General features: G+C 37.0%; 1 protein-coding gene across 9 annotated transcripts in view; it reads right to left on the bottom strand.

Annotated features, from left to right (window-relative positions):
* The window catches only part of EPB41L5 (erythrocyte membrane protein band 4.1 like 5), a 133382-nt gene extending 118040 nt beyond the window's left edge, over positions 1 to 15342 (bottom strand). The window contains exons 1-3 of one of the 9 annotated variants that reach the window (XM_074335200.1): positions 15036 to 15079; positions 12890 to 12955; positions 9198 to 9384 (exon numbers count right to left, since the gene is read on the bottom strand). In XM_074335200.1, the coding sequence (XP_074191301.1) occupies positions 9198 to 9377 (180 nt within the window). In that variant the 5' untranslated portion in view covers positions 9378 to 9384; positions 12890 to 12955; positions 15036 to 15079. Of the gene's footprint in view, positions 1 to 9197; positions 9385 to 12889; positions 12956 to 14745 lie in introns of all 9 variants that reach the window. The other 8 variants (XM_019715486.2, XM_019715487.2, XM_074335225.1 and 5 more) reach the window with 8 other exon arrangements.
* Positions 15343 to 16069: the final 727 nt, after the last annotated feature.

Genomic DNA, 16069 nt, shown 5'->3' on the forward strand with positions numbered 1-16069 from the left:
GGGGGAGGGAGTAGCAAAGAAACGTTTATGGAAAAAGCAGTTCTTCAAGTGTGACCCTTGAGGGTTCCCCGGATCCTTGCAAAAGATCCACAAGGCCCTAAGATTCTCCTCATGTACCTCAATCAAAATAACATATTGCAACAGAGTGAATGCAGAAGCAGATAAGAGACTCTAAGTATGTTTTATCAAATCAGACATTTAAAGAGATTTGCAAAAGTATATAAAACAGTGCTACTTTTCTCACTAAATTCTTGTTGTTTAATACAATAGTTTTTTCCTTAAAATGTTACTTAAGTTAACATACAAAAGATATATTATTAATATTTTTAAATTAATCAATAAATGTTTTTAAAATTTCAGTTTTAATTTCTGATATGGTAACAATGGATAGGTATAACTCTCGTAAGCAAAAGCTTTGTTAGGATCCTTAGTTTTCATTTACATATACATCCAATTCTTGCCCTTCCCCCTACGTAATTTTAAATTATGATTTAATAGAGTATTTCCTGTAAATAAGCAAACGACAAACACCTCTGCCTTTTAACTGACTTTATTATTTTATTTCAACTTGTCCATTGTTTTTTCTGCATTTCTTTTTACATCCTTTCTCTTTTTTTTTTAAGGAGGGCGCAGCTCACAGTGGCCCATGTGGGGATCAAATCGGCAACCTTGTTGTTATCAGCACCTCGCTCTAACCAACTGAGCTAACGGGCCACCCCTCCACATCCTTTATTTATTTATTTTTAAAGATTTTATTGGGGAAGGAGAACAAGACTTTATTGGGGCACAGTGTGTACTTCCAGGACTTTTTTCCAAGTCAAGTTGTTGTCCTTTCAATCTTAGTTGTGGAGGGTGCCATTCAGCTTCAAGTTGTCCTTTCAATCTTAGTTGTGGAGGGCGCAGCTCAGCTCCAGGTCCAGTTGCCGTTGCTAATTGCAGGGGGCGCTGCCCACCATCCCTTGCGGGACTCAAAGAGTTGAACCGGCAACCTTATGGTTGAAAGCCCACTGGCCCATGTGGGAATCAAACCGGCAGCTTTCGGAGTTAGGAGCACGGAGCTGCTACCACCTGAGCCACCGGGACGGCCCCCACATCCTTTATTTTTGATAAATGAAAATGTTATCCCTTTATCAAGATGAGAACTTCACTATGCCCTCATATCCCCAATCTCCCCTCCACCCAATCCTTATCATGTCTTACGGATAAACATCCTCTATTTCTTTTCTTTGGTTGTGGCTAATTTTTTTAAACACAACAATCTTCGGTCTTTGATCATTCTTTACACGTCTTACATGTGTACATTACACTTATCTAGTAGCACCTGCTGGGTTTGTTTCTCCACTCATTTGAATTCTTCCTCAAGAAATGTTCCCCAGGTGGGACTTTGTATAGCTGATGGTCTTCTGTGTTTGAGAATATTTTAATCATGCTCTTCTACTTGAAGGACAATTTACTGGATATAAAAATTCAAGGTTCAAAGTTATTTTCTTTCAATAATCTCTTCAATACTTGAAATATATTATTCTATCATCTTACAGTCTATATTGCTGTTAAAAAGTGTGATGTCAATTTGAATCTTGTTCCTTAATATTATTGTCTTGGTAAGCCTTAGACTCTTCTCTATCTCTAAGTCTTAAATTGCACTGTAATGTATGCGGGTGTGGGTTTTAAATTCTATTTGGTATTCTACGGGGCATTTTTAATCTCTCTTTATTTCTGGGAAATCAATCTCTAGTATTTCCTCAAATATTTCCTCCTCTATTTTTGACATTTAAAGCTTCCTGCCTAAGTACTGGCACTTCTGGGTTTTTTACTTTTTTTTTTTTTTTTTAACATATAATCATTTAATCAATAACCTTGATGATATGGCTTATTTGTCCATTTAACACACACATAACATAGACAAAAGTTCAGAAAGCTTTAGTAATATGACAAAATTACACAGCTTAAAACATGACAAGGCTAGAATTTGAATTTTGCTGTGTCTCCCAAACTCAAATTCCCCAAATGTTACACATCTCATCCAGATTGTACCTGTAATGTCACCTCTCAGATCAATAATCAGATACCCCAACTTCTTATCACAACTTCCTCTTTTAACTTGTTCACAAAATTACTTTTAATGCCTAAGTTCTCCAACCACATGGGAACTTCTAATACACTGACCCCACATATGTATCAGCCCCCATTTCTCCTCTTTTAAAGATAAAATTACCATTTTAAAATATACAATTCAGTGCCATTAAATACTGAGGGTACCAAAAAAATGTATACACATTTTAAGAAAGGAAAAAACTGTATTAAAATTGTAATACTCAATATATACCGATAACAAAAAACGAATACAAGTCACATTTGACTTCTGCAATTACAAGAAGTGCTCAAAGTGGTTACCATCAGCATAATTTTAATGCAGGTTTTTCTTTTCTTAAAATGTGTATACACTTTTTGGCACCCTTTGTGTATTCACAATGTTGTACAAACATCACCACTATCCATTTCCACAACTTTTTCAATCATCATCCCAATCAGAAACTCTACCCATTAAACAACCACGCCTCACACCCCTCTCCTCAACCGGATAACCTCTTTCCTACTTTCACCCACTGAATGGAGTTAGCACCTTTGTGGAAAGGTGGAAAATCATTTGACTATATTATTTGTGGGTTTATTTCTAGACTCTTTATGCTGTTCCATTGTCTATACGTCTGTATGTATGCCAGAACCACACTATTTTGATTACGATATAGCTTTGTAGTGAATTTTGAAATGAAGTGAGTCCAACTTTTTTCTTCTTTTACAAGACTGTTTTGGCTATTTGGAATCCCATGAAATTTCATATGAATTTTAAGATGGACTTTCCTATGTCCATAAAAAACTTGGAATTTGGTAGAAATTACATTGAATCTATAGATGACTTTGGGTGGTACTATCTTAACAATATTAAGTCTTCCAATCCATGAACATAGGATACCTTACCATTTATTCAGATATTCTTTCATTTCTCTCAGCAATGTTTTGTAGTTTTCAGTGTACAGGCATACCTTAGAGATATGGTTGCAGACCCCCGCAATAAAGCGAGTATCACAATAAAGCCGAGTATCACAATAAAGCGAGTTACATGAATTTTTTGGTTTTCTAGCACATATAAAACTTATGTTTATACTATAATGTAGTCTGTTAAGTGTGCAATAGCATTATGTCTAAAAAACAATTTACGTACCTTAATTAAAAAACACTTTATTGCTAAAAAATACTAACCATCATATGAGCCCTCAGTGAGTTGTACTCTTTTTGCTGGTGCAGGTGGTTTTTAAACAAACCTCCATTTGTTTAAAAAAAAAAAAAAAAAAGGGACTCTCTATGAAGTGCAATAAAGTGAAGCACAATAAAACAAGGTACGGCTATACAAGTGTTTTCCCACCTTGATTAAATTTATTCCTTTTTATTCCCCTTGATACTGTTGTAAATGGATTTTCTTAATTTGTTTTGAATTGTTCATTGCTAGTGTCTAGAAGTACAACTGATTTTTGTTGGTTGATAATATATCCTGCAGCATTCCTAGATTCATTTATTAGCTCTAATAGTTTTTTTCTTGTATATGTGTGAGGGGTGGGAATCTTCAGGATTTTCTAAATATAAGATGATGTCATCTTGAACAGAGATAATCTTATTCTTCCTTTATAATGTGGATGCCTATTATTTATTTTTCTGACTAATTGCTCTGGCTACAAATTCTAATACTATGCTAAACAGAAGTGGTGAAAGCAGGCATCCTTGCTTTATTCCTTATCACAGGGGGAAAGGAACTTCTACTCTTCCATAATTTTTCTCTTATGCTTTCTATTTTGTAGTTTCTTTCCTCCTACAGAAAAAGTTCATATACATGACCTTCCAACTCCCTAGTTTGTCCTTTATCTTAATTCATATTAATTTTATCCTGTTGAATGTGTTACTATACTTTTCATACCTAAGTTTTCCACTTGGTCCTTTTAAGTAAGTTTTCATTCTTGTTTCATATTGCTAGTATTTCCCTTATATTTTAGAAATGTTATTAGACTTGTTTCCCATCTGTCTTTGCATCTAGTGCTATCTGCAATACAGTTTGAGATCTTTTGTTATTTGACTTTTGGAATGCTTGTGCACAGCTGTCTCATTTTGGCCATATTCATTGGGAATGCCTTACTTTCTCTGGATCACCAGAACAAGAGAAAGATACAGAGAACCTAAGTCTGTATCAGCTCCATTTAGCTCTCAGAAATCAGTAGGGGTACAGAGGGAAGAATTAAAAAACCAGTTAATCACTTCCCATTCAACAAACAACTCCTCAGGTCAGCAATCCATTACCAAGGGAAAAGTAAAATAACATTGGGAAGGATACATTTCTTTTATTATAATTTACCACTCCTGAAGCATTTAACAAAAGAGGGGTAGGGAATTTTAGGGGTGAGGAATTTTAGAGGTAGGGAACTTTAGGGAGCACTATCATTTTTGAGGACACTTGCACCCACTGCCTGAGTCACTGTTATCACCCCACTCAGTCAGGGGACAGATACTAATTATCAAGGCAACAATGGGCCTGTTAGGATCAAGACCTGAATTCAAATGGCTGTGCCTCCCCCCTCCCCAATTATACTTCCACGATGCCCCTAACCCGCCTCCACCGCTGCTGCCACCACTGGGAGCAAGTGCGCATGCACACACACACCCCAGTGCCAACACTCTTTCCCTGGGGCTTTCTAATTGTTCTTTTTATTTATTTGATTTTATGATCTTTGCTTCAGGGGTTAATCTTGGGGGAGAAAGCCAGCAGCTGGCTTATTCCAAGAACAGAAAGTTCAGTGGCTAAAGTAAAGTGAACAAGAGAAAAAATCAACAACAATGTGATAGAAATCAGCAAAAGACCATGAAATCTTAAACTCACATAGGCAAATAAGACAAATTCAATATTTGAACATATTTGTTCTATTAACATGAAAAAAAAAAAAAAAAGAAATACGGACCAAGGAAGGGAAGAGACAGATTCATTATTACTAGAAATGATAAAGAAAACTTTTGATTTTAAATCATACTTGTAATAACTAAGTCATAAAGCACTGCTAACAAACTTAACAGCAAATAGCAATTATGCAAAACTTTGTAAATGGCAATGACCCTAAAAGGAACATAAAATATTTCTAAATGATAGCAGAAAGCCACAGAAATCATCTGCAGCATTCACATATCTCGTACCAAACTTACATACTTCCATTACCTTAATTCTAAGGTACATTCCTAGAATCAATCTCATATTCCCTCAACATTCTTTATTTGCTTCAAAGGGAAGCATGACTTTAAAAAAAAATTATTCTTATCCTTACTCTGCCAAAGCATCATTCGCCAGCCTCTTGAAACAAGACAGTTGTGTTCAGAGAAAACAAATAATGGACTTCTTCCAACTGGGGAGCTGCCTCCTCAGAATAAAACACTTCTCATGGTTATGTACTGACTCCTTAATAGAGGCGAACTGAAGGCCAACCAATAGTAAATGCAAGGCATTTGCAAGGTCCTGATGCTAATAATGCTCAATTTAACAGAAATCTGACATCTCAACAGAGAATCTCTCAAAACAATTGAGAAAAACCAGACAGTTTTCCAAAGCAGATGCACCACTTTACATTTCTGCCAAAAATGTAAGAGGATTCAGATTTCTCCACATCTTCACCAACACTTGCTATTATCTGACATTTTTATTTTAGCTTCCTAGTAAGTAGTATATCATTGTGGTTTTAATGCATTTCCTGGTGACTAATGATGACGAGGATCTTCTCATGTGCTTATTGGTAATTTGTATATCCTATTTGGAGAAATGTCCATTTAGATCCTTTACCCATTTTTACATTGGGTAATTTGTCTTTTTATTACTGTGTTAAAACAGTTCTTTATATATTCCAGATACAAGTGCTTATTAGGTACATAATCATGCAAATACTTTCTCCCATTTTGTGAAAGTGTTCACTTTCTTGATGGTGTCCTTTGAGGTACAAAAGTTTTTAATTTTGATAAAGGCTAATTTATTTTTCCTTTTGCTGTTCATGTTTTTGGTGACATATCCAAGAAACTGGTGCTAAGGTCATGAAAATTTATCCCGATATTTTCTTCTTCCTGAGAGTTTTATAGTCTTAGCTTTTCTGCTTAAGTCTTTGATTTATTGAGTTAATTTTTATATATGGTGTAGGTAAGGTTCCACCTCCAATCTTTTGCACGTGGCTACCCAGTTCTCCCAGCACCACTTGTTGAGAAAACTATTTCTGTCCCCCAGTGAACGGTTCTGGCACCCTTGCCAAATATCAAATGACAGACGTATGGCTGTATTTCCGGGTTCTCTATCCTGTTCCACTGATCTATGTATCGATCCTTGTGACGGTAGCACACCACTGCTTCACAGGAAGTCTTAAAACTGGGAAGTATGAGTCCTACTACTTTGTTCTTTTTCAATATTGTTTTGGCTACAATATTGTTTTGGGTCCCCTGCAATTCCATATAAATTTTACAATCAGCTTGTCAATCTCTACAAATAAGTCACCTTGTATTCTCTTGGGGAATATGTTGAATCTGTAGATCAGTTTTGGGTGTATTGCCCTCTTTTGGGTGTACTGCCCTCTTAACAATATTAAGTCTTCCAATTTGTGAACATGATGTTTTTTCTTTTATTTAAAGGTATAACTATACATGGTTTATATAATAAAAAGACTTCAGCATCTATAGCAGCAAAGTAGGTATATAAAATTATCTATTGGTTAATCAAATATTTCCTATTAAAACATAGAAGATGCAGAATTTTATAAGACAGACTATTTACTAAACACTAATAATCTCATAAATCAAAGGAGTTAATGTGGCATTTCAAAGGGAAAATTTTAAACGATATAGAAATTTCTACCTGATGCCTTTATCATTCACTGAAAGGCATTCTCACCATTAGTTTGAAAAAAAGAAAAGAAGCAGAGTTTTAAATCCCTCCCCCAATATTTTGAGACGGGAAAATTGAAAGAAAAGCAGAAAGAAGAAAATGACCATTACTACTTTTACATGTTAATTTCAAGTCCATAGATTTAAATTACTCTATTTAATCACAAATAATCCCTTACATATTGCCTGGGCAATCATAGTTCCACGCTGGCTTGCAACAATCACTAGTAACCCCAATCCTAATGAGAAATGAGTATGTGCTTCCTTCAATTTCCAAAATCATTTCTAAATCATTTCAGAATCACTAGACTGGTTGAGAAGCAAAATCAGAAAAAGGGAAAACCTTTTCTTCTCAGAAATTAATATTCCTCTGGCCTATTTTTTTCTTTAGTAAGGCAGTTTAGTTGGCGGGCCAATGACCATTTTATATCCATGCAAGCAGCTCGAGTTAGCTTACTAACTCTAGGATTTCACCTGCAGAGCTGAAAAGCCAATTGTTCTAGTTCCACAAAGAGTCAAACCTAAAACTTTTGGCTTTTTCACTACAATTGTCTGCATGAGAGAGGCCAGCTTGCATTTCTGGCCTTAATCAAGCATCACATACACCCTATCGAGCATACCAAGCATAGGAAACCATTCTATACCAGTCACTAGCATTTGTTCCACTCCTTTAAAACCTACTGCTGTTTCTCCTCCACACTACACTGCCTTTTTTTAAAAAAGCTCCTAACAAATTCTACTTTCCTAGTATCAGCCTCTCCATCAACAACCCTGAGACTTCATACTTCAAACATTAGGTAATATGAAACTTCTTTCCAGTCTCTTACTCAGCAATCTCAAGCTTTTCACCACGTATCTAATGATGTTTTAATGGAATAGTACACAAAACTCTTAAGATACTTAACAAGTAAGAAATGAAATGAAAACTATCCTCACAAAGTATCACATATTGGAATGTCTAACAAACCCTCAAGAAGCCCTTACAGGAAGAAAATTAAAATGCCTCAAAGTCTTCCAGAGTCAACAACCCAAAAAATGTCCAGTCTAATGTAAAAAGATAATAAACAGTCATAACAGTTATTTTAAAACACTTTAAGAAATCCTATGTCTTTAACTTTATATTCCATTTTTTAAAAAATGTATAAGGCACATACCTAGTACATTCTAAGTTATTCAATGAATCAGAATAGTCATTTAAACAAACTATCCAATTCCCTAATCACTCACTCTGTGACTGTAAGGCTTTGCAGAGCTTATTCAGTTATGCATTGTTTCAGCACCCAGGCTATCGCTTCGCACAAAAAGACTTTTTTAAAGCTGCCTTTTGGGTAAATGAGTGTGTACTAAAAAGAGTTTATGGGGAGGGAAGACATTGTTGAACATCCAATGATGATTACATCAAATCGCACATTTTACAGCTTAGTTATGGAAATCTTTTAACGCAGAACAAAGACATGAGAAAGAGATTTGGCATTAGTAAATAGCTCACAAAGAAACTCAACTCCGGCAAAGCCATATGCCTACCTTCCCCACCCCTCAAAAAAAAAATGCCTGTAAGAAATAAGTTAACCCCTTTCAAATATATTGGATTGTTTCACACTGTGAGTTAGAATCATTCATAACTGCAAAAAAATCTACCCAAAATTTGAATGTAATTTTAACACCCTGCCTTGGAATAAAGATTACAGTGTATGAAAAATTTCCCCTGCAATCGACTTCGGGAGCAAAGAGATAGGCAGTCAGAGCTGAGGGATACGAAGAAAGCCCTTTTCCTCACTTCATGACAATTTCCACACGCATACCAAACTGTGGAGAACAGATTTGTGCTAAGGAAAGTGCGGAGTGTTTTGAAAAGTACAGAAAAGCACAGAGTAAAGTCTTATGGTATACGTGTAAGTATCGTTCTGGTTCCCAAAGATTCTCATTGCTTTAATAGTTGCTCAGTAAGTATGGTAAGATATCCACCACCGTACACTATGTACTGCCATCATAAAGAACATAAACACACACACAAATGACTCGCGCCATTAACCGCCCTATTATTTAAGTGTTTAGATCACTGCCCAAATTCCAGAGAAATCCTATCATGTCGGTACCTCAGGTTACCTGTTTCATGTACCTGTATGTCACCGGGCCTGACCCATACTACCCCATATGACCTAATTCCCCCAGGAAGTTATCAAGTAGAAAGCGCAAGGACAGTGATCTCCCACAGTAGTATGTGCCTGTCAGCAAGAACCACGTACCGGCAGGTCCACACTGACATCAGTACCATCCAGGAGAGACACCCGACACGTGATGACGGACTTAGAATCTCCAGCTGCAGGAATGTGTGTGGCAGCTCGCTGAGCCTCTCGGAGTCGTTCCTTCTCAGCATGTTTACGCATTGACCGACGCCCGAGTGTTCTGCGGAAGAAGCTCAGCATTTTGTCACTACAAAACCAGAGAGAAAAAGGTATCAGAAGACTCCCCACAATTTGCAGTCAGACAAGCGGTGTTATGTAGTAAAGTCCTGTAGACATTAGTAGATTATTAAAAGGGCTCCTGGTCAAGTAAATTTGAAAAAAATAATTATAACTGGCTACTTCAAAGTTTTTAAAGACGTTACATAAAATAGAGCTATGACTTACAGCATTTCTAAACTTACTGGACTATTTTATATGGAGCTGATCTGGTAGGAGAGGGCAAACATTTATGAAGTTGATCAGGTCTTCTGAAGCAATAAATTATATGTAAAATGGCCATACATCCCTAAAAGCCTGAGGAGACGATGCCATACATTAAAGGTATCCTTTGATGATAATAATCCTAAAAAGTTCCGTTTCTCTTCTGAGCTTTCATAACAATAAAAAGTAATCACCTATTTTAACTAAAATACAAATGTAATTCAAATATAAGTTTTTATCAAATATTCTATTATTACTTACAGATTTTAAATTACTACTTAATACAAATGATTCTTTATAACATCTAATAATTGTTACTTCTTTCCTTATCTCTATTCAGAACATTAAGGTTAATAATTAAAATACGTATTAGTAATTTCAAAATATAGCACCCATAAAATGGAAATACCATAAAAACTACCTTGCTATCCTATTTAAATTTACAAACCTAAAAGTTGGAGAAAAATAAGTATATATAACTAAGTCAAAAATAAACAACAAAAAAAAGCAATTACTAATTCCAGAGAAAACGAGAAGTTGTGCAGAAAAGGGAAAGTAATTACAGTACACTATATGACTCAACTAAAAGTTTAGTCATAATACTATAAACAGTACCTATTGATCTAACTATATCTATAAAGTAACTGTAACTGAGTGAAGGTGTATAATACAGGTATAGGTGGAGAACTAATTCCTCATCTTGCCTAGTAGGAATTCAACAGATAATTCCTAAAACTAAAAATTAAGAAGCAGCAATAAGAATATGTTATTTAAAATGTGACTGGTTGCCTTGAGGATAGAGCAAAATTCAGAATAGTGCTGATTTTCAAAAGAAGCCTTCCCATTAGACAATTCCTTCAAGTAGATACATTTACAAACTTGATAAAAGTAAAAGCTAATTTAAAATAAATACTATCACAAAAAATAAACGTCTATAAATTAAAGGTTACTGTACACATATTACAAGTAGGGATATTCCTAAATAATTAGGTAAAATAGCAAAGCCATAATACTTGTCATTTATATGTTCACTGCTTAGATCCTAATTTTAGATAGCTTTTTAAGTTTACAAAGCACTCATACCTAACATCTGGCCCCAGTCTCTATCTCTCCAGGTTTATTTTCAGGCACTGCTCCCTTTGCACCTTGCTATCCAGTCTCATTTCAGCTGCCTATGAAAGGTCATACTTGTTATCCCAGACTTCTAAGGCCTTTATGTCACAGACTCTCTCCTGATTCCTTTTAATTCAACTCCACCTGTAACTCTCCTGAGAAACAGTTCCACTGAACCTTGAAAATATTTTAGTTTCACTAATCAGATTTTAATTATTCATTTACATGTCTGTCTGCTTTACTGTAAGCCCCTTGAGGAAATAATTCCTACCCAGCACATTTCATCATCAAGTGCAACAAATGTTTACTAAATGATCTTACTTGTTCCTCAGAAAAACTCCCCAAAGTATTGTCTTATTTTCATGACAAGGGTCAAAGAAATTAAACAATTGGCCAAGTCCATTATTTAGTAAATAGTGAAGAAAGGGGTTCAAACTCTGATTTCCTGACTCCAAATCTTGGTCTCTATTACATCACAGCACCATTCATGTAAAACTCACATTTCAGAGATAAGAAATTATCAAAGGCCACAGCTAAAAAGAAGCTGAATGAAAATACAAACAAAACATACATGAATTTATTTTCTTTAAAATTCAGCTTATTCAACAAATAGCAAGGGGGGAAATCAATAGATGCAAAGGAAACTACATATTAAAAGACTTAAAATGCGAATCAAACATATGTGTGTGCACCTATTTTAGATCCTAATTCAAATAAACTTTTTGTTTTAAGTTGTCAGATGTTATCATTGGGGAAGCTAGGTGAAAAGTATAATGGGTTCGCTGTACTATTATTACAACTTCTACGTAAGATTAAAATTATTTCAAAATAAAAAATTTTAAGTCACACATTTATCATTAATGTATTAAGCTGGTGCAAAAGTAATTGTGGTTTAAAAGGTTAAAAACAACTGCAAAAACTGCAATTACTTTTGTACCAACCTAATATATAACTTATAACAAGTCTTGCATAACCAGTTGATGCTTTAAACTAGATGCATTTAATAAAAAAGCTGAAAAATTAAAACATCAACATAGTCAAAAATAATTCAATAGCTATCTAAATTGAGGATTATATCCTCATTTAACAAACATGCATATTCCTATGTAATTATGTAAACTAGCAAAGCCATGACCAGTGACTTTTGAACTTCCCAATGACATAAATTACACACACACATTTGAACACTAACTGGACTATTTATGATAACCTAGGAATAAATTAATGCCATTTTTATTCTAGATAAAACAGTGGTATTAAAGATAAGTTTAAAAGAGTCCTTATCTTTTGAAAATACACAGTGAAATATTTATGAAAGAAACGATGTGATGTCTAGTATTTGCATCAAAATAATACAAGGGAGCTAAGTGGCAATAGAGATGAAACAAATTGGCCAGATAACTGTTAAAGCTGGATAATGGGTACACGGGGGATTATTATACTCTTCTGACTACTTCTGTATATGTTGAATTTTCCCATAACAAAAAAGTGTTAAGGGGAAAAAATGTTCAAAATGCACTACAACTTCGTGGTTCCTAGGAAACAAACTATAAAACAAATTTTCTGACCTTCCCCTTATCCTACACCTTGAAAAGACTGACTCACTACACAAGGCAAGTTAACCTGCTAAGGAAAAACACAGCTTCTTTCAGATTTAGAATTTCAATAACTGTATTTTTAACTATAAAATCAATCCCACAAATAAGTTCTTTTTACAAAAAATATGAAACAAACTTACATGGATATAAATTTCACATTAGACTAAAGATTTAAAGTGAAAAATAATGAATACTAGATGGAAACAAATAGTGTATTAGGGTGAAGGACTTTTAAACATTTTTTGGCAAAAAATTTTTTGTGAAGGATTACTATGCAGTTTAATAAAGAACTATCAGAAATCATTATGATAAACAACCAAACAGAAACAAGTGGGCAAGTTATGAAGAAACAAGATCTAAAACGTGATATGCAATGAAAATATTCACTACGCTGTTCAACTTCAACAGTAACCAAGAAAATCCAAATTTAAAAAATATCATACTGTCTGTCATGTAAAAGACTAAATAAAGGTAGCCAGTTAAAAAGGATATAGGAAAAACAATACACTGTACTCTTTGGAGGAGGATTTGATCACACTAACAAAACTTTAATGTGCATACCCTTTCACTCAGCAATTCTATTTCTGGTAGGATATCCTAAAGAAATAGTGCCACATATGCTTCCAGCTGTAGAAACAAGAATTTTTCAGGGCAGAATTAACTTAAGAAAAATTTAAATATGTCCATTAACATGCAAGTAGTTAAATTATGGTACATACAATGGCATACAACACAGCTGTTTTTAAAATACAACTTAGACACAGAAAAACAAAATTCATAAATAAAAAATGAAATCAGAGAAAAATGATTACAGTTTTATCTCCCATTGGGGTGGGAAACATATATACATATACATACACATCTTACACAAAGGACTAGAAGGACGTGCAAACTCTTAAGTGAGGTTATAGCTAGAGGGTCACATGGAAGGACTTAAGTTGTCCATAGTAAGAACATATGAATATGTCAGTTAAAATTTACTGTGGAAAAAAAAGCTTTCCCATATCACTCCCCCCCCCCCCCTTAACGTGCTTCACGCTGCAGCAGATTTTTAGCAACCACAAATCTGACCCGTTTAAAAATGTTAAATGGCCTTGGTCCCTGATACAGCGCCTCCACCTGCCTGATCCTCCTTGGCGCCCACTCCCAGCTGCTCACTCTTCCCCAAGTACCCCTTCTGCTCAGTCCAAGAGTCTTTTTAAGTGCGGGCCTTTTCTTCCACTTAACTATTCCATTTTTCTGGAATGTTTTTTCTACTTCACCTCTCCCACACTCCCCCACCCTTTCCTACTTTACATGGCTAACTTCAGATTTCTGGTTGAAATGTCTTTTCCTTAGAAAAGCATTCTCAACTCCTGAGTCTAAATTAGGTGCTCCTTTTAGTACTCTTAGCCTTGTCTAACATTTAATGAAAAAATTAAATACCCAATTGTTTAATTACTTTTTTACTGGGTACTTCCCTCCACCCCAAAATACAAGGAGAGAGACCTAATCTGACTTATTCACCACTATGACCTAGCTAGCACAACGATCTGCATATTAGGTGTTTAATAAATAATTTGTCTGACACTAAAATGATACCATGGACTTTTTGGATGTTGGGTTCCTATGGTTTTTAAATTATTACTAGTTTTTAATCTAATTTTTCAGCAATGAACCAAAGGGTTTTCTTTACAATTATAAAAATACAAATTGCGTTTACTACTTAACTGGGTTTTTAAATACATATCTAAAACTCAAACTTTTGTCATAAAATGTGTACACTCATACATGACTGGTGGCCACAATCTTTGGTAACCAATATCTTTTTAATATGGCAATATACCAATATGCAGTAAGTGCCATAAAGATATATTTTCCCAGTAATCCCAAAATACTTTTTCTGAGACTGTAAGAAAATTTATTTGTAAGACAATAATTCATCATAAGCTATACTGTGTAACATATCGTTGTCTAACGGAGTTACCTATAAAAAGAAAAAAACCCTGCGAACTATTTTATACGCACAAATAATCCACTATGTTAGGAGGGTTCAGAAACCTGTTACGTTAGAAATGGAGTTATGGGTAACTTTCTAATTCTTAAAAAAAAAACTTTTGATATTAATTTAAAATGTCAAACGGTTTAAAAGAAGTGGGTCTCTTGCTCTGAAGCAGAAATCATGCGACTTGGTAACCATAAAGATCGTGACAAATACAATGCATGTTTACACGCCGAAGAACCCATCATTAACACGCCCACTGCCACAGGTGGGGGCGGGGAGGATCCTTTAGACCTCGTCATTCCTAGGAACACTTCTGCCTCGCAATTTCATACTGGCTTAAGTTTTTTAGTCAAACGCAAATTAGCTCCAAAAGGGCACTCGAGTTTTTCTTATAAGACCACAACACACACTCAAGGTTTGGTTTTTCCCGGACCTGCCACATTCATCCACCTCACCAGCTGGACGGCTAAGCCTCGGTCTCGCAGGTGAAGGGCGCCCACCGCCGCTTCCACCTGCCGGCGACCACCCCTCCCCTCCCATCCCCCGGCTACTCGGGAGCAAGACTCCCGCCGGCCAGCGGGCCAGCCCCGCACGTAGACCAGCTTCGCCCCGGGCGCTCCGCTCCGGCAGCGCCGAGCAGTATCGCCCGAAACTCCGCGGCCCGACCCTATTGGCCGTCGCCGCCCCTCCCTCTCGGCGAGTTTAATATTTTGCCGGCCAGACCGGGAAGCTCCGGGCGGCCGGAGGGTCCCGGGGCGAGGCTGCAGCACCGGCTGTGAGCGCAGAGCCCCGGAGCGGGCGAGGAGGGGTCACCGAAGCTGTGAGGCGAGCGGTGGTTGGAGCGAGCCGGACGCCGGGAGGGCGGCGGGGCTGCTGGGCCTCGCGCTTACCTGGGCTGGGACGACGGTGCGGCCGCGAAAAGAAGGGAGCGGTCCCGAGCGAGTCTGAAGAGGGGGCGGCTCCTCGGGAGATGCCAAGAAATGGCGGCCTGAGGCGCGAACCCACCCTACGTTAATCCCCCGGAGGACCCCGGCTGCCCTCCGACCCGCCCCTTAAACTCCTTCTGAGCTCCGCCCCGGAGGCGGGGCGCGCCGCTCTTAAAGGGGCAAGGACACCGCCCCGGAAATTGCCCGGTTAGGTGAGACTCCGTTTAAAGGGGTGATGCCCGGGTCTGCCGACCAAGAACCAGCGCTAGCGGCCCCGGGACCACCGCTGATTTAACAGGGGTGCTGCGGAAACCCAGCCCTGACAACAGACCTCCACCCTCGAAGGGGTACAGGCCCACAGTTAGCCTCAAAATTAGTCCTGTCACAAAGGCGGTTTAGCGGTGTCGGAGCCCAGCAGCAGATGCCGCTAGATTTGTTCATCCATTCGTTCAAAACATTAATTCATTCAGCAAATACTTACGACCCTTCTGTTAAAGGAATCATCATTCTATTAGAGTAGGGAGAAAGGCCATCAACAAATACATTTGACACGGTGATAAGTATCATGGAGAAAAATAAAGCAGGGAACGGGAAAGGAGATTTCTGTTTAACGCAGTGTGGTCAGGGAGATCCTCTGTGACAAGGAGACGTTTCACCCCTTCTTCCTCCATTTAATTTATGGAGGTGCCTACCGTGGGCCAGGCTGTGTTCTAGACACCGGATATACAACGGATAAAGAAGACAGTCAAAAAATCCCTCATGCAGCTTAAGTGCTAGCAGGAGAGACAAAATCAATGAGATAAATTAGTTAAACACTTACGTTAGGCATTG

Source organism: Rhinolophus sinicus, linkage group LG01 (genome assembly GCF_036562045.2).
Source record: "Rhinolophus sinicus isolate RSC01 linkage group LG01, ASM3656204v1, whole genome shotgun sequence".
In the NCBI taxonomy this organism is placed as follows: Eukaryota; Metazoa; Chordata; class Mammalia; order Chiroptera; family Rhinolophidae; genus Rhinolophus; species Rhinolophus sinicus.